At 42.4% G+C, this 19,505-nt stretch overlaps 2 protein-coding genes across 2 annotated transcripts; one reads left to right on the forward strand and one right to left on the reverse strand.

Moving 5' to 3' along the window:
• Positions 1-417: 417 nt before the first annotated feature.
• LOC113429328 (uncharacterized) lies at positions 418-4,441 on the forward strand. The gene is made up of 2 exons (XM_026691850.2): positions 418-1,522; positions 3,532-4,441. The coding sequence occupies exon 1, from the start codon at positions 504-506 to the stop codon at positions 1,494-1,496; it is 993 nt and encodes a 330-aa protein (XP_026547635.2). The 5' UTR covers positions 418-503; the 3' UTR covers positions 1,497-1,522; positions 3,532-4,441.
• A 4,561-nt stretch (positions 4,442-9,002) lies between these two features.
• On the reverse strand, positions 9,003-17,776 carry LOC113422234 (uncharacterized). Its single transcript, XM_026683042.2, has 2 exons — positions 17,484-17,776; positions 9,003-14,296 (listed from the first exon to the last, which is right to left on the reverse strand). Exon 2 carries the CDS (start codon positions 14,283-14,285, stop codon positions 12,843-12,845), a length of 1,443 nt encoding a protein of 480 aa, XP_026538827.2. The 5' UTR covers positions 14,286-14,296; positions 17,484-17,776; the 3' UTR covers positions 9,003-12,842.
• Positions 17,777-19,505: the final 1,729 nt, after the last annotated feature.

A 19,505-nucleotide genomic window follows, 5' to 3' on the forward strand; every position in this document is an offset into this window, starting at 1 on the left:
CTATCACATCTACTGTCCGTGTTTAGTTTTCAGACTGAACACTCTAGATTCTATCAAATGTCTTCAAAGTTCTGCACCATCTTTATTTACTTCCTCTGAACACCATTTAATTGTCAGCATTCTGTAAATGTTATCCAAATTGTACACAATAGTTGTATGTGATCTCACCACGCCATGTAGAGAGGAACAATGACATTACAAATCCTCATTTTAAGTGTGTGTGTGTGTGTGTGTATAGGAGGGGAGGGGGAGAGAAAGAAAGAAAAAGAAAGAAAGAAAGAAAAGAGAAAGAAAGAAAGAAAGAAAGAAAGAAAGAAAGAAAGAAAGAAAGAAAGAAAGAAAGAAAGAAAGAAAGAAAGAAAGAAAGAAAGAAAGAAAGAAAGAAAGAAAGAAAGAAAGAAAGAAAGAAAGAAAGAAAGAAAATAGCTCCAGATAGCTTTTTTGCTGTAGGTTGGTAGCTGAACTGCTTCTACACTTTGCCTCTTATTGATTTTCAGCTCCATATGGAGGTCCCAAGCAGCGAAGCAAGAGAATCCGGAAAGCGTAATGCTGGGACTATAGCAGGTGTCCTTCCCACGATCCAGCCATCCCCCAACAACTACCAGTGCCTTGAATGTGGGAAAAACTTTCGACGGAGCCTGAACTTGTTAACTCACCAGAGGGTCCACACGGGTGAGAGACCTTACCAGTGCCCTAAGTGCAGGAGGAGCTTTGCTCAGCAGTCGAGTCTGACCATTCATCTGAGGATCCACACGGGGGAGACCCCTTACCCCTGTCCTCAGTGTGGAAGGTGTTTCCGCCAGAGCTCAAACCTCCTGAAACACAAGAAGCTGCACGAAGGGGTGAGGCCTCACCTGTGCTCCGATTGCGGCAAATGCTTCGCTCAGCGCTCCAACCTGCTCACCCACCAGCGGATTCACACGGGGGAGATGCCCTTCCTCTGTTCTGAATGTGGGCAAACCTTCCGGCAGCACCGCAGTCTTCTTAGCCACCAGAGGTGCCACAAGGGGAATGTGTCTAATGGGTACAATTGCCCCGAGTGTGGGAAAAACTTCATGCAGAACTCGGACCTGGTGAAACACCTGAGAGTCCACACGGGGGAGATGCCCTACACTTGCCTCTACTGCGGGAGGACCTTTCGATACGTCTCAAATCTCAATAGGCACAAACGAACCCACACGGGGGAAAAACCTCACGCTTGCCGCCAGTGTGGCGAATGCTTCAGCCATTTGTCCAGCCGGAATACGCACGAGAGAATTCACACGGGAGAAAAGCCATTTGGCTGTGCTGAATGTGGGAAGGCGTTCATTTCCAGTTCTAAGCTCGCTCAGCACCTGAGGTCCCATGCCAAGAAGGTATCCCACATCTGCAGTACGTGTGGGAAAACCTTTTGCCGCTATCCAAGTCTCCTTAGACACCAGCAACTTCACAAAGCTTGGAGATTTCACTTGAGGAAAAAGGGGAACAAAGAGACAAACCAGATTTTGGTAGATTGAGCTCCACACGCTGAGTGTTCTATCAGGTAACTTTATATCTTAACCTGGGGAATTTTTCCCCCTACCTTGAGAAATGCAACCCAAGGAATATGATAAGGAATTTTAAAAAGAATTTCCAACACACTTTATATTCTCCAGGTTTCTTTGGAGAGTACTAAAGAAAAATTGGTGTCAAATCTGTATCCTCTTGTAATTTTGACTTGGATGGCAGCTGAGATACTAAGAATGTTAAGTATTAAACACAGAAGATATCCTCATTAGCAGTCTTTAACAAAAACAGTTCTGCTTGTATTACTGTTGCCCTATCCTTGTTGCTAGTTATTTTCATTAGCTAACCAAACGGTTTTACCTGCATGCCTATGCAGATTAATAATCTGGGGATTCTGACTGGCTGAAGAAGAGTGACACCTGTGTATTTCTTTTCTTGTCCTTCCACCTTTGAAGGCTCTCCTATGCCTCAACGTTGCTTGGTGTAGGATTTTCTAGGGATGATGTTGTCACCAAGAAGGAGGAATAGGAAGCGTTCTGATGTTTTTACACTAACGTATTTCAAACACAAAAGCGATATTTTGCAGAATCCAGAAAAAATCAGATAAGGCCCTTTAAATTATTCACAGGGAAAAAGACAAGGAAAGTCTTAGGTGAGCAAGGATACACTTGGGGATGCAGTGATTTATTTATCTCTGCTGTATTATAGAATAAATAGTATGCTAGCTCAAGCTGAAGATTCATCTAGCTAGTTTTTATTTCCAAAATATCAGCTTGATACACCTGGGAAGTCGAACAACTGATGCATTCTTTTGCTTGTATTTTCCAAGATCTCAGATACAGGGGCATATACTGCCTATGATATTAAAGGTAATATACACAGAGCTTCTAATAGCTGGAAATTTGCCTAATTACTTTCAAAAGCGACCTATGTTGGCAATTGCAGTGTTAGAGCAGAATGAGGCTGCCTGGGAAGAAATTGTGCTAATGCCAGTGCCTTTGCTCGCCCTCTATTCCTACAAAATATCCTGGAATCCTCCTTTTGAATTTTTAAATGGTGACTTGACTACGGACAATTGCTCATCTCTAAGTGTTAGATCTTAATATTCTCCTGCAATAGATTATTGAGGCATAAGTGCGGGATTTGTCAAGTCCTGTTAAAAAAGTGTATATCTGAGCAACTACTGCAAACACTAAGGAGGAGGTCCTTAAAATGATTTAAAATGATGGAATGGGCAAGTTAGAACAGAGAAGAACACTGTGTAATATCCAGTGCTGTTTTTATTCTGCTCAGCCAAATGATTTCCTTGGACAAACAGGAATGGGATTTCTGAGGTTTTTTTTAAAAAAAATAAAAGAATCTAAGAAAAGGGTCAAGTGATAGAGCCCAATATGGCATTCAGGTAGGTACACCCCACAATCTAGTTTTTTGTCATAGGGAGATAATGGTTGGTTTGTGCCATGATGGCGAACCTATGGCATGCGTGCCAGACATGCTGAGCACTCTCTGTGGGCACACATGCTGTTGCCAGTTGCTCTTCCGGTTTCAAGCGTGTGCATGCGCACCGGCCAACTGGTCTTTGTGCATGCCAGAGCACCGGAAACCTGAAGACTGGCCAGCCGATGTGCATGCTGGAAACCTGAAGACCAACTGGGTGCATGCGCACTGCCAGCTGGTCTTCAGGTTTCCGGCGCTCTGGCATGCACATGCGCGCATTCCGGTTTGGGCACTCGGTGCCGAAAAGGTTCGCCATCACTAGTCTAGTGGTTAAGGCTCCATGCTAGAAAGCAGGAGACTTGAGTTCAGGTCCTGCCTTAGCCATGAAAGCCAGGCGGATAACTTCGGGTCAGCCATATACTCTCAACCCAGCCCACCTCACAGGATTGTTGTGCGGAAAATAGGAGGAGGAAGGTGTACTGGATATGTTCACTGTCTTTAGTTATTTGTAAAAATAATAAAGTTGGATATAAATAAACATCTCAGTAGAAAAAATTAAAAAGATACAACAGCGGTATATAATTCTGGAACTCTTTATGTCTTTTTCAGCAGAAGAACCAAACTCTGAGGAAATATTTTGTGAAGACGTGCTGGATTCTGCAGGTTTTGTAGTCTGTTCCTCCCAACCATCGTCATCACTCTTGATAACTCTGTAAAATGAATACATGCCTCCAGGCAGGAATTTGGTGAGAACATTTGGGCAGCTATTGCAAATGGATCTAATTTACAGCAATCTCCCTCTTCAGAAGCAGTTTCTCAAGTTCTTGCCTGCAATGAGAAAGAAAGAGGGCTTCCCAAAAGAAAAACAAATCTCAGTTTGCATTGAAATTATCCTTCAATGCCCTTTAACCCTGAGCAGTGTTGTTAAACCCTTTAAATGCTGTGGTGGCTCAGAATGATATGATCAGTTAAGATGACATCAGATGAATGATGATGCCATGCCATATCCTAGCATTGACATTAATAGCTTGATAAAAACCTGTTTTCCGTAATTGTATGAAGAAATTGTGCCTAGAGATATATATAAAAAGATTGCTGTAAATACATACATACATACATACATACATACATACATACATACATACATCAAACTTTTTGTCTTACAGAATGTATGAAGACACATGTTCAGAAATGTTTTGTTTGTAAGGTATAAAACTAAAATGCCTCATCAAGATAGTGCCTATTTGAATGTTGAGAAATGCTCATTTGTTATTCCCATGGCAAAAGGCACTAAAGAGATCTGGACTTTAGCTAAGATGAATATAATCATTAAGGAAATGTTGAAATTGTTTGTCTAATTGACTAAAGCTTCTCTCAGAAGAGCTGAGGGAGAAACACAGTGCAACTCCATGAAAGGAAGTTCTGCTTCTTTTGAAGAACTTCTATAAAACGTTGAATGTTTGCCAAATATATTTTATCTGTATGTTAGGATTATACTCTGCATTGCTTTAAAACAGGGGTGTCCAACCTTGGCAACTTTAAGACTTGTGGACTTCAACTCCCAGAGTTCCTCAGCCAGCTTTGCTGGCTGAGGAACTCTGGGAGTTGAAGTCCACAAGTCTTAAAGTTGCCAAGGTTGGACACCCCTGCTTTAAAAGGAGATCAATTGCTGCTTTTTTCTTTCCTCTTTTCATTTTCCTGCAGAAATAAATGGAATAAATTAAAAGTTTGTTTGTAAAATTTGTTTCTCGTTAAACCTACAGGAGAAGAGTGTCTGTCAAAACAAAACAAAACCCACAATATTTACGGCTAAGCCGTATAGACACAAATTGTGCCATACAAATCATAACGATTGTATTGTATAACCAAAAAAAACTACATTATGATTTAGCACAGTATAGGTAGTCCTCAACTTACAACAGTTCATTTAATGACCATTGGAAGTTACAACAGCATTGAAAAAAGTGACTTATGACATTTTTTTTCACAATTACGACTGTTGCAGCATTCGCATGGTCACTGGATCAAAATTCAGACACTTGGAACCGACTCATATTTATGACAGTGGCAGTATCCCGGGATCATAGGATCCCCTTTTGTGAACATCTGACAACCAAAGTCAATCAGGAAGCCAGATTCACTTAACAGATTCCATCTTCTACTAACCCAGGGGCCTTCCAACTTGACCGCTTTAAGCCTTGTGGACTTCAACTCCCAGAATTCCTCCTCCAGTCATGTTAGCTCAGGAATTCTGGGAGTTGAAGTCCATAAAGTCTTAAACTTGCCACGTTGGAAGGCCCTTGTATTAGCTTAACAAAGGTAGTGATTTACTTAACAAGTGTAGCAAGAAAGGTTGTAAAATGGGGCAAAACTCATTTAGCAGCTGTCTCAGCAACATGGGTTACATGGGTACAAATGTGGTCATCAATCGAGAACTACTTGTACTTGAGAGTTTTCTCTCTCTTTTATTTCTTGTACAGTATAGGTAACACGTGTGGGAAACTTTAATAAGCATAAACTCTGTTCTAGGAAGACTTTTTCTCCTAGGACTGCTGAAAGATCTGTCAATAAAGGAAGACAGGTCTGTTTGTAAGGGTAAAAAGCCTGGAGCCTGGTAACCTCTTTTCCAGCCAACAACTTTTTCTAAAAGACAGAAGTTTTTGTGAGCTGCGCACTTCAACTGATGTGAATCGTGAAAGCTGCTTTTAAAAAAATAACATTTGTTAATTGGAAAAGGTTACCAGATTTCTGAAAAAAAAAAGTAACAACATCCTTTTGCACCAAAGAATGAACCAGGCTTACCAGAGGTCTGGCAAAAAAGGACACCTCCTTCCTCCTCCTTGTGTCCTTCATCCAGGCTCAGCCTTAAAATCAAATATTTTCAAGGCTTTTCACATGACTTTTTCTTTTTACTGTTTTCACAACAGCAGCCTTTCAAACTTTTGTGTATAGTGACCTTGTAAATTGTTTACTTCTTTCCCTCTTCCATCAACAGACTAAACAGATTAGATGTATGTTATTTCATTTCCTGATTCCAGTGTTAGGAGGAGGACCTGGCTTTGAATCAAGGTCGGGTCCTCCACAGAACACAGCAGAGGCAAAATTTATCTACTCCGACTCAAGATTATGGGCACAGGGCATTTTTATTTTCAGGAGATGGCTGTAAACTGTGATTAATCCCAAATCTGAGAATGAATTGCCACCTGAGTGCTATGTGGACATAATTAGCAGTAATATTACTCCAAACAGATTTGCTAATGTGGCAGAGTAGTGTGGTGGCCTATTGGTAAAGATGCTCGCCTCTCACTCGGAAGGTTGAGAATTCAATCCTAGACAGCGGCAAATGTTTCTCTACTGCAGGGGTCTTCAAACTTGACAGCTTTAAGACTTGTGGACCAACTCCCAGAATTCCTCCTCCACACGAGAAAAAAGAAAGGGATTGCAATATATGTTAAAGAAGATTTGAAAGCAGATTTAGTATGGTCAGACCCTGAGGGAAGAATTTTGGTTTTACAGATCTGGATTAATGCTATTAGTGGTAATTTATGCCCCAAATGAAGATCAGAAAGAGTTTTTTAAATATTTACATCGAAAAATAATAGGATTTGAAAAAAGGAATATTTGAATTATAGGAGATTTCAACTCTATTGCTGATTATCAAAAAGATCATAGTAATTGGGGGAAGAATAAAAAGGGGAAAAGAGAGCTTCCTAAGACATGTAGAGAAATGATGAAGGAGTTAAATTTGGTGGATTTATGGAGAAGACCATACCCTGAGGAAAAACAATTCACATTTTACTCTAATCCGCATCAAATATGGACACGAATTGACATGGCATGGATGAATGGGGAAATAGCAAATGAGATAAAAGGAACTGAAATTTTACCGAATGAATGGGCAGACCATAATCCAATTCAAATAATATGGAAGGGTAGGAAGAAACCAAAGAAAAGATGGACATTAAATACTCAATTAATAAGAGAAAAAGAGTATATTAACAAACTTAAGGAGGAATTAAACTATTTTTTAAAGGAAAATGATAATGGTGTAACTTCGAAACAGAATTCCTCCTCCAGCCATGTTAGCTCAGGAATTCTGAGAGTTGAAATCCACAAGTCTTAAACTTGCCAAGTTTGAAGACCCTTGCTGTACTGCAGCACAAAGAAAAAAATATCTGCTATGAACTCTGCATAAGCATCAGGAAGGGGATCCGGCCAGTAAATGCTTGGCTCCATTCAGTTGCCCCAACTCTACCCTGAATTAAGGGATTAGAGTCATAAAAAGGGGAGTACTGCAGGCTACTTCTGTTGATCACTAGCTGCCAGCAGTTTGGTAGTTCGGGTCTCACCAGGCTCAAGGTTGACTCAGCCTTACATCCTTCCAAGGTCAATAAAATTGTTGGGGGCAATATGCTCACATTGTAAACCGCTTAGAGAGGGCTGCTTTTGCTATTGCTATTAGAAAATCTGAAGGCCCAGACTCGGGACAGATTGTCAATATAAAATCTATTAAAGTAGTCCTTAAAAGAAGACATGAACTTGATAGCACATTATCTATCATCTCACGGTCTCCATTGACAAAATATGATTAAAAATCAATTCCAAACAGGTACTCCTCAATTTATGACCACAGTTGGGATTAGGATTTCTGTTACTAATTAAGGTGGTGGTTAAAAAATGAGTCTTGCCTGATTTTAGAGTCTTTTTTTTTTTTGCCATGTTTTGTTAAATGGAGTTGTGAAATCCAGCTTCCCTGACTTTGCTTCTTGGAAGCCACCTGGGAAGATTGGAAATGGTGATCGCATTACCCCAGGATGCTACAACTATCATAAATACTTGCCAGTTACCAAGCACCCAAATTTTGATTATGTGACATTGTAACTCTGAACAATTGCTAAACAAATGGTTGTAAGTTGAGGACTACTTATACCTGTAGCAGGCACTGACTCTTCCCACCACAGTCACTATTTCTGCAGCTAAACATACCAAGATACTTTAGAGCAGAGGTCTCCAACCTTGGCAACTTTAAGACTTGTGGACTTCAACTCCCAGAGTTGCTGGCTGAGGAACTCTGGGAGTTGAAGTCCACAAGTCTTAAAGTTGCCAAGGCTTTAGAGCAATGTTTTTCAACCTTGGCAGCTTTGAAGATCTGTGGATTTCAACTCCCAGAGTCCCCCAGCCAGCATGCTGCCTGAGGAATTCTGGTAGTTGAAGTCCATGCATCTTTTAAGCTGCCAAGGTTGAGAAACATTCTTTTAGAGTTCCACATAGCCAGACTATTTGTCACCTAAGTAAACCTTTCCTGAACTTGGTCTAATTTACCTCTCTCTACTACTGTAGTGCCCAGAACTAGACACTATATACAAAATGGGGTCTGGTCAAGGCAGAATAGAATGACCTGCTGTGATCTGGAGCCGTGTTCCCGTTAACACATTCCAGGGAAACTTCTGCCCATTTTATCAGTTGCATTGCAGGTTCATGTTGAACTTGTGTCCAATGAGGTCATTTGGATTCCTTTCACATGGACTCCTGCCTGTCTCCCACCCTGTCTGTGGGCCTTATATTTCTCCTGTCTTATTTGCAGAACCGGTTTCTTCCTGCTAAATTCGCAACTATCTATTTCAGTCCATTGTTCATGTTTATCTAGCTCTTTTTGAATCTTCTTTCATTTAAAGCAGGGGTGTCCAAACTGTGCCAACTTTAAGACTCGTGGAATTGAAGAATTCAAGTTGCCAAGGTTGGACAACTCTGATCTAAAAAAATTACCTGCATCTAATTGTGTATCATATTGAAATTTGTAATCTCTCCCCAATTTCCTCATTCATATTGATAAACTTGAACACCATAAGCCCCAGAACAGAAAAGTGTGTGTCTCTCAGTTGAATGTGTCCATCCAGGACCCATTTATTAGTACTCTTGGGATGCGATCATTCATACCATGAGTCCATTAACCAATGAATGAACAGCCTTCTATGGGAAGAGGGTCTTGAGAAATGCCATTGTAAACTAGTTTAATCTACACTAGGAAAGCTTTTTCCCTTTTCTGTTTAGCTTGTAATTCCCAGATGAAAGAGAAGCACTCAAATTTTAAACAAACTTTATTGGCTACCATAAGAAACTGGAATACAGTAAATTTAAATTAAAAAAAAATCCAAGTCTATAAGGAATACAGACAGAAGAACAGTAAACATGAGATATAAACAAACTTGATCAATAAAACATATTAAAAAGAAAGTTTAAGAAAAAAAACTTATGTAGACATAAGTTATACCCCCCAATGGTACTTCCCTTCAGTTCAGCTGGCCAAGTTACAAAAAATTCTGATTAAGTTAACATCAGTTCTTTCTATACCTAGTATATTTTCAGAGGGAAAACCCTTATTTTCTGAGAAGTTGACAAGGTTTAATTGTCACGGCTAGCAGCAAGACTATTTTTATATTTAAATTAGTAAAAGTTGGGTTCACACATTGCACTAAGCCACAGGTTTAACTAAACTCTGTCAATATTCTTGTAATTGCCTAGTTTGCACCTAATTCAAAGCCCAAGCAAAACTCTATGAATAATGTATCTTCATCAGAGGAGTGAAGAAACTTGATTTTCAGATGTTGCTGAAATATAATCCCAGCATTACTTACCACTGGTCCTCTTGGTTGGGACTGACTATGGAAACCATTATTAATTGAAGGCCTTCAGTTTCCCCATGTTTAGGTAAACATAATATATAAATCCACCCAATGTGTCTGTCTATGCAATGTTAGCAAAAATCTTTTATATTTTAATTTTGTAACTGTTTTCTGTGAAAATAAGACATAATTTTGTTCCCAAGGTGCTTCAGTTAAAACTGAAGCAGCTTCCTGATGAGAAGCGAAACATCTCCAAGGAAAAACCAAGAAAATCCACTTGCCTTTCGGAAAAACCATCCTTGGGACATGCAATTAAATATGCAGATGATCATCTAAATCCAAGGTTCCTCCTTAAAGCTATGTGAAAAATGTCTCATCCAGTACGAAGGAAACATATTTATCAACTGTACATTTTTGGACATAACATGACCAAACCTTAACTCAGAATATCTTCTATTACACTGGTAAATATCAACCTTTTATATTAGCTCAATGAGACACATTTTAAATTAGTTGTTTCTTCGATCAGATCTGGGCAAATGTATCACTGATACATCTAGTACAGCGATGTCAAACTCAAGTCATCATGTGACCTATCGGGACTTTTTTCCCCTTCACTAAACTGGGCTTGGGCATGGCCAGCGCATGACATATGCAGCCTGCAGGCCGCGAGTTTGACAGCCCTGGTCTAGTACTTTGGCTGAGGAATTCTGGGAGTTGAAGTCCACAAGTCTTAAAGTTGCCAAGGTTGGAGACCCCTGCTTTGGACAGTAGTAGCTGAAAACGTTAGGACTAAGCTGGTGCCGTTCTACAACAATGTATTGTAGCATTCTCCAACAAGGTGTTCTTCAGGTGTTTTGAGCTACCTGTCAGAATCTCTAGTCACAATTATCATTACTGGCAGGAAATTCTGGGAGATGCAATTTTATCAAATATAAAAAAAATGCATTGAACAATTTTTTATCACCAGCTTTCTCAGGTTTCGCCAAGGCTTTTCTCTCCCTACTTCCAATCTCCATTTCTGCCCTTGATCTTTAGTGGTATTTTTGTTATGCTCAGGTAGTCCTTGTCATGACCATTTGCTTAGCAACCATTCAAAGTTATCATGGACCTCCCGAAGTTTAAGAGTGGATTCAAAGTGCCAATGGCCATGTGACTTCGAGTCATGTGATCACATTTTGGCACCCAGAAACTGGCCTGCATTTATGCCCATTTGCAATATCCCATGCTTATGGGATAATAATTTACAACTTTTTAAAATGGAAACTGACATTTAGTTCTGTTTTTTTGGCAAAAAAAAAAATGTCCACTGTGCACGATGAGTTCACTTAAGAAGTGAATTAGTGTTCACTTAACTGCCTTAAAAAAATGTTCTAAAATCATGTCAGCCACATGGTTGCCTCAACTTATAATTGTCATGATATACAACAGAAATTCAAGGCTCAGATTAAGGTTGTAAATTGAAGACTATCTCTAAAAGCAAGACCACAAAAACCATTAGCTAAGATATTGGGGATTTTGTGCAACAAGGAAGAATTCTGACTCACTGGGTTTTTATTTAACCGGTAATGCAGATGATATTGTTTTAGTAAGTTGTGTGAAACCATCTATTATTGTTGCGGTGGTTTCTGAACCACAGTTTAAGACTGGACAATGTGTGAACCTAGTGTGCTATGGCTTAATCAATAAATAAAATTGCAGTTGAGGGAGAGATGTGTGAATCTAGGCACTATAGATATGGACATTGTTTAGAGCCTCTTTCTCCGACTTAAAAAAACAACTGGTAGGCATTACTAAAATGCTGAATACATCAGCCTTGCTTGTAATTTCTTCATGGCCTACGGCTATGGGATGGGACTTACGGCTGCAACTACTGACAGTTCTCACAATCAATTTGTTAGCTGCTATCAAAATATAAGTACAGTCCCAAGCACATCTACTCACAATCAAGCCCAGATATGGCTGCACCCAAAGTTGACTAAATCTGTTACCAGCACCCTATCTTCCCTTCAGGAAGACTGGTGAGTGAACGTTTGAGATTTCAGGCAAACAAACAAACCAAGAAGATTAATGAATAGAAGGAGTACAATAAAAAAGAAGAAATCAGTGGTGAATGTCCAGGGAAGAGCATAAACATTTCACACATATGGACACAACAACCCTTCGCATCATACTTGGTTTATGCTTTAGAGAGCTGGATTGAAATTCCTCAAGTTTTATTTAAATGCACCATGAGATAAGACCTAATGGAGAGACACCTTTACTGCAACTCCTGCAGAAAATCCACCACAATTGTGCCCCTTGACAGAAACAGGGACATGCCTAGTTGAAAGGCTACAGTGGAGGGCCTGTACAGCTTCTTCATGAGAAATGGGAGGGAGAAATAATAAGCAAAACTGCCCTTGCATCCAACGGGCATCCCTCTTTGTATGAGTAGTCGATCAAAAAGATCATGGCTTATAAATTAAGTTAAATCATGTTATAAAATGACTTAAAGCTTTATTCTACCCAACTAAAGCATTTTTATTATAGCAACAATGTTTTTATTAAAAAATACGCATACACAAGCATAGGAGATAAATTGTTAGAAGATAATAAACCACAGAATGTTTCCGTAAAAGCAGGAGACTGTATTTAAAAGAAATGTTGAGTGTTCAGTATATTCTTAAAAAGTCATGGCTTTGCACCGAGGAACAGAGCAAATAAACCCTAGGGTTGTATGCATTTCTTTAAAAACCACCATGATGGATGAGAGATTATTACTTTGCATTATTTTAAAGGAAACACTTTCCTACAATAAACACTAATTTTGGTTATATATTTTTTTGCTCCATTTGTCATTTCAAGGCAACCCATACACAGCAGTGCCGTTTTTGCTTGTTTTTTTTTAGCTTGCATCAATAAATATATATTTTGGACGGGTTCCAACATTACATCCGTTTTTATATACTTCCTCTCACACCTCTACATTTTTTTAATCAAGAATTCTCAACAAGCTGTATTTCCAAGAATTTCTTTGGGGAAGCCAAGCCAGCCCATGTCAAAATGGCTTTTAGTTTAAATATGGCTGGAGAGACCATGCTGCGGGTGCAAACACTTCATTCTTCCTTGGGTCAACCCATTCATCCTTCAATATGCACACTGGAGGGAGGGAGAGGGAGAGAAGCCATGGACTGTATCTTGTTTGACCAAACAAACTTTCCATGAAGGCTAATTAAAACGGGCAAGGGACCCCGGATTCTGTACACCACTTTGTTATTGGAAAGAAAATGTTTCCCCTTCTAGTTTCCTTGCCTCTCAGCTCCTGCACTCTGTCTTTATTTCACTCACACGGCCAGCCTGAGGAGCATCACCAAGGGCAAACTGAGTAGAAGTTCCCAGGCTGGTCAGAGCCAGAGGCTCACTTGGGACCAACTTCTCCTCATTGGCCCAAGGGTGCTCAGGAGCTGGGGACACGGTAGCTGCTCCCGGCTGGGTTAACTCAGTTTCGGAAAGAGACGTTCCCAAGGTCCCATCCTTCACATGGACTCTCTGGTGGGACACCAGGCGTGAGCTCCGGGCAAAACATTTCCCACAATCCGAGCAGGTGTAAGGTTTCTCTCCGGTGTGAATCCTCTGGTGAGTGACCAGGTCTGCGTTGATCCGAAAGCTCTTCCCGCAGATGTGACATTCATAAGGTTTCTCCCCCGTGTGGATTCTCTGGTGCTTAATGAGGTCCGAGCTGTAGCTGAAGCTTTTCCCGCAGATGCCGCAGGGATACGGCCTTTCTCCAGTATGGACTCTCTGGTGGCAGATGAGGTGCGAACTCCGCTTGAAGCCTTTCCCGCAATCGGGGCATTCGTAAGGTTTTTCTCCTGTGTGGTTCCTCTGGTGGGTGACTAAGTCGTAATTGACCCGGAAGCTCTTCCCACAAATGGAGCACTCGTACGGTTTCTCACCCGTGTGGACCCTCTGGTGCCGGATGAGATGGGAGCAGTCCCGGAAACGCTTCCCGCAGATCCCACAAGGGTAGGGTCTTTCGCCGGTGTGGACCCTCTGGTGGGAAATGAGGTGGGAGCTGCGTGTGAAGCTCTTCCCGCAGTCAGAGCATATGTAAGGTTTCTCTCCGGTGTGGCTCCTCTGATGGTTGACTAGGTCGTAGTTGGAACGGAAGCTCTTCTGGCAGATAATGCACTCGTAGGGCTTCTCCCCAGTATGGACTCTGCGGTGGGACATCAGCTGGGAACTCTGGGAGAAGCCCTTCCCGCACTCCAGACAGATGTAAGGTTTCTCCCCAGTATGGACCTTTTGATGGGCCACCAGGTCTGAGCTGAAGAGGAAGCTCCTCCCGCACTCGAGGCAAGAGAAGGGCTTCTCGTCCGTGTGACTCTGCATGTGGGCCACCAAGTCAGCTTCCTGGTTGTAACCTTTCCCACAGACAGGGCAGGGTCGCAGCTTCTCCTCCTTGTGAACCCTCTGGTGCTCCACGAGGCAGGAGCTCCCATTAAAACATTCCCCGCAAACAGGGCAAATATACTGTGTCTGTGACAGATAAACCTTCTCGCTGTCAGTCACGTCGCCATTTACGGCGAGAGAATTGCTCTCCTGGCCGCACTTCGAGCTTCTCGGTTCCGTCTCGTCGGCTTCACCTCCTTCCGACTCAATGTCTGGAGATGCGTGACTCTCAGACAGCATCCCGTGGGGCTCTGCTGGCTTAGGGCCGCCCTGCTTGGAAGTGCCCTCCTCTTCCTCATTCACCATCTTTTCAACGACTAGATGGAAATAGAATCCACATGAAAATTAGCCATAATACAGGTCGTCCCAAATGTGTGGCTTAGCAACTTTTTGAAGTTATGACGGATCTCCCCAGAGCTACTTACAACCCAGTTTTCGAGTCCCAACACCTGCCCCAAACCCCCAGGTTGCATTCTGAGCACTTGGCAACTGAACCACATTTATGGCCGTTTTTGCAGGTTCCACAATCACGTATCATTTTCAGTGGGTTTTGCCAGAAACGGGTATTTCTTTTCGGTTTGCAGCCAAAAGGGCCCTTTGGATATAATGGGTTCACTTTACAGCTGCTGTGCTCATTTAATGACTGTGGCATTCAATTAACAACCACTGCAGAATAAAATTGAGCATGGTCACATAATGAACCACTTTAATAAGCAAGTGTTAAGCGCGTGTGCATGCCGCTCGCACAAATGGAGCTGTATGCGCGCACCCTTGCTGCTCGCTTGCATGGAACTGTCCTCTCTCCCCTCCCACCCACCCCCCGCCTGGTCCTCAAAGCCAGAAACATTGGGGAACTGTGGGTTAGAGCAGGGGTCCCCAACCACCGCGGTCCAGTCCGGATCAGCGGCACCGGTCTTTTGATGAACAAGTCCTACCAGAGCTCACTGGTTGCTGGCGCGCCATCTTTTTGATGAAAAGTGCTTCGGTGAGCTTTTCCGGGTAGAAAGCTCACCGGAAGCAGCATCAAAGATGGCGCCGCCATCTTTCGATGAGCTTTTCCGGTGAAAGCATTTCTACCCGGAAAAGCTCACCGGAAGCGCTGGCGCCGCCATCTTTTTGATGAAAAGTGCTTCCGGTGAGGTCACCTGGAAAGCACTTTTCATCAAAAAAGATGGTTGCGCCCAGCTGATGCCCGGCAGGGCTTGCGCCCAGCTGATGCCGGTACCGGCCGTGGCGGACGGTGGTTGGGGACCCCTGGGTTAGAGTACAGGTAGTCCTCGACTTACAACAGTTCACTTAGTGACCGTTTGAAGTTACAACAGCACTGGAAAAAGTGACTTATGTTTCATACTTATGACCATCTCCACGGTCACATGATTTACATTCGGATGTTTGACAACTGACTCACCTTTATGACGGTTGCAGAGTCCTGGGGTCATTTTTGTTTTGTTTTGCGACCTTCTGTCAAGCAAAGTCAATGGGGGAAACCAGATTCACTGTTACTAATTTAACACCTGAAGTGATTGAGTTAACAAATGCGGCAAGAAAGGCCGTAAGACGGTGGCAAAAATTTCTCAACAACATAAATTTGGGGCTCAGTAAGTTGAAAACTACCCGTATTGGGGAAAACATTACCAATAACCACCCAGGAGGCAGTTCTGGGTGAAAGTATTAGCGGGTGCTCGGAGGATGTCCAATTGGGGGCTCCTTTCATTTCCCCAGCGGGAGCGGGAGCGAAGGATGGGAGCTCACCCCGCCCCACGGCAGCACTTTGGTTTCAAACTTGGGCTTGCTAACTTCTAACCCAGCGTCCTAACCATGCCAGCCATCTTGCTCCTTTATATTGATACATATAACACATAGGCATAAAACTCTTTAGGGGTCCTCCATGATTTTTAAAAGTGGGAAGATATCCTGAAAGAAAAAAAAAGTTTAAGAAACACTTCACTAGGTTAAAAGTGTATGGCTACTTTGTGGCAAACAGGAGTTTTCGAAGCTCATTCTTGAAATTTGATAGATAGATAGATAGATAGATAGATAGATAGATAGATAGACAGACAGACAGACAGACAGACAGTGTTGTGTGGCTATAGATCAAGGGTCTCCAAACTTGGCAACTTTAAGACTTGTGGACTTCAACTCCCAGAATTCTCCAGCCAGCTATGGGAGTTGAAGTCCAGGAGTCTTAAAGTTGCCAAGTTTGGAGACCTCTGCTATAGATAAAGATATACAGAGATACACACAAAGAGTGCGCGTGTGTAGGTATGTGTGAATCTATGCTCTTGTGTGTCTGTTTATATCTATTTTTGGAAAGTTGCAAATGATAATGGAGAATATACAAGACGTGACCTTTAGCTATAAAGGGTAAACAGGATTAAAAATTTGGGGTCAGTGCTTGCTGGGCTTGGTTTTCTTCCTGAAAATATTTCATTACCCAACTAGGAAAATTGACACAAGGGAGTGGTCTTTCCTAACCCATTTCTGACTGGCTACCTGGCTTGGTTGGCTGCACTGTTTCCTGTAAAACAATGTTTTTCAACAATGTGCTGGCAGGGAAATCCTGGGAGTTGAAGTCCATACAATGACAAACGATGATTAAAAATGATTTAAATGATTCCTGCCTATTGTGCTGGTCCTCACTTCTCCAGGTTCTTTTTTTTTTTAATCTGAAGATCCTCCCCAATTTTATTTTATTAATTTTAAAAAATACTTTTTATTAAACAATTTTTCTTATATACAACATCATTTCCATTCATTACAACGCTTTCGTGACGGTATGCATACTTTTACATAAATCTTAGCTGTCTGTGTTGCTTAATCTTCCTTTATCCACTATATCACTTCTCCAGATTCGGATTGCAATAAGGGAGAATGTGCTCCAGACAGTTTTATTTTTCCCTTTTTAAATGTTTGCTTGCTTTTTAAATCGTTTATAGCTACCATGTTACCTAGTTCGACAATGAAAGAGCTGCAGAAAGAAAACCCCCAAACGCAGCAAACAGCAAGAGGCCAACAAGAATCTTTGGTACCATATATAATGGACATCGGGGGTTTTACAGCCCGGATCGCACCGCAGGCAGGCCTACCTTATGGGGCTGTTGCTAACAAGGAAAGCGCAAACACATTTTTCTTGCACTGATTCAGATAAAACGCTTTTCCACTGACCCCTCGGAGAGGGCAAGGGGGAGCGAAATCCACTGGCCGGGAGGGGAAAATAGCTGGTTCTCCTTTGTGCCGAGATGTTTAACCCTGCGGGCAGCAGTCAACCCCCCAAGAAAACAATAGCGGCCTAGATCAGCAGGCGGCAGCCACCAGCCAGCCCAGTCGGAGCAATAGGCGAAAGCGCAAAAGGATCTTGCGACACTCGGTGCCGCTTTCCCTCCGGCGATCCCCAGGAAGGGAATCAATCAGGACACCGAGACCCGCTGCCGAGCAGCCTTCCAAGCCTGATAACGGCGCGAGAGGCCCAGCTCAAGCTTCTTCCCCCACGTCCCGGCTACTCACCAGGATCGGGCGAGACCCGATGCAGCAGGACGGATCCGCCTGCAGACAGCGGCGCCCGGAGGGGAAGCACCGGCGCCAGAGCAAACCTGGGCACTGCAAGCACCAGACCGGGCACAATCGGAGGAGGAAGAGGAGGCTGCAACAGGGGGTTACTGCCTGGCCGCCGAGGCTGGACTTCCCAAGGCAAGGCTTTGCTCCCGGCCGGTTCAACCAATCCTCGCCTGGTTGAGAGCTGAGTCAGGCACAGGAAGCTGCGCCACGGAAAGACTTCTCCGCGCAAGAGGCGGCCTCCGCCGGGCGAGCGCAACAGCCGGAGACCCCTGGCGGCCCTGCGGAGAAAACCCAGACACCAGTGTGGGGTGAGGACCCGAGTGTGCCTGCGATCGTGGGCAAGGTTTACTTTATCCGGTTTCCTAGTTTGATGTGCGGGAAGACAGGAACACTCTACCTGACTCTGTGGTTTCTTCCCCAAACCCCAAAAACTTTAACCTTAGACTGTCTACTATTGACCTCACCCCTTTCCTAAGAGGCCTGTAGGGGGCGTGCATAAGTGCACCAACGGGCCTACAGTCCCTGTCCTATTGTTTTTTATATATATTTTTTATTTTTCTTATATGTATCCATGTATTCATCACGATGTTTTTACTTAAACCTATTATCTTGCAAGCGATTGACAAACCAAATAAATAAATAAAAATAAAATAAAAGTCGACCCTGCTTCGATTTTTTTTTTTTAGCCTGCCTTTGGTCACACAGCTTCTCCCTCGTGTTGAAATGGGACTTTGCCACTGGAGTATAATAGTTCTTAAGAAACCCATTTGGATTTAAAACAAACAAACAAAAAAAGAACCCGTAAAGGACGCCCATTTTCCAGTTCTGGGAATTGGCCCTGGGAATATGCCACTCATATTTTTATCCGAATGCCATCACTCTGCTAAACAACTAATTCCCACAACACTGTCAACTTATTTACTAAAGAGTGTATTACTATTATTCCTCTACAACTAGATTATAATAACACTTCCTAGTGCCTATCTCTCCCCATTTATGTTGCTTGTATCTTTACAATTTATATTGTTTTGTCTCCTAGTATGATCTGATTGCTTATTAGTAACCTATGACTATCATTAAGTGTTGTACCTGATGATTCTTGATGAATCTATCTTTTTTCCTTTATGTACACTGAGAGCATTTGCACCTAGACAAATGCCTTGTGTGTCCAATCACACTTGGCCAATAAAGAGTTCTATCCTATTCTATTCTATATGTTTGTATGCCACCGCAATTGCAAACAGGGAATTAACTAGTGGGGTAGAGGAGGTTGATTTTAGCTCCCTCCCCCGCACCCCAGTAAATTCAAAATAAATCACCTGGGGATGTACCATCTGAGGCCTGAAAGTTAATTGAAGTCCGACCTCCAAGCTGCCATCCCAGAAAATTCACACGTGCGGGCATCTGCCAAAACTTGTCCACAGAAAGCACAAAACGGAGGCTTAGGAATCCTCCACATTAAATAGCATTTTTGCAATAAGCCTTTCTTAAGATGCCACGCCCGGCTTATTTAATACACCGCAGAACTTTTGGGAGGTTTCTATTACCATAGCAGATGAACCACAGTTACCATTCAATCTAGATCTCATGAGGTACTAATACCACTCTATAAAGCTTTAGTAAGACCACATCTAGAATATTGCATCCAGTTTTGGTCACCACACTATAAAAAAAGATGTTGAAACTCTAGAAAAGAGTGCAGAGAAGAGCAATAAAGATGATTAGGGGACTGGAGACTTAAATATATGAAGAATGGTTTCAGGAACTGGGTATGTCTAGTCTAATGAAAAGAAGAGACATGATAGCAGTCTTCCAATATTTGAGGGCTGTCACAGAGAGGAAGGGGTCAAGCTGTTTTCCAAAGCACCTGAAGGCCAAACAAGGAAAATAATGGATGGAAACTGATCAAGGAGAGATTCAATCTAGAAATAAGAAATTTTCTGACAGTGAGAACAATCAACCGATGGAGCA

This window comes from Notechis scutatus, chromosome 2 (assembly GCF_049901735.1).
Source record: "Notechis scutatus isolate UNSWTSFEM ecotype Mainland chromosome 2, rNotScu1.2, whole genome shotgun sequence".
Classification (NCBI taxonomy): Eukaryota; Metazoa; Chordata; class Lepidosauria; order Squamata; family Elapidae; genus Notechis; species Notechis scutatus.

Bases quoted from the DNA above. Each gene is read 5' to 3' on its own strand.
- LOC113429328 (XM_026691850.2), top strand. From the start codon at position 504: ATGGAGGTCCCAAGCAGCGAAGCAAGAGAATCCGGAAAGCGTAATGCT.
- LOC113422234 (XM_026683042.2), bottom strand. From the start codon at position 14,285: ATGGTGAATGAGGAAGAGGAGGGCACTTCCAAGCAGGGCGGCCCTAAG.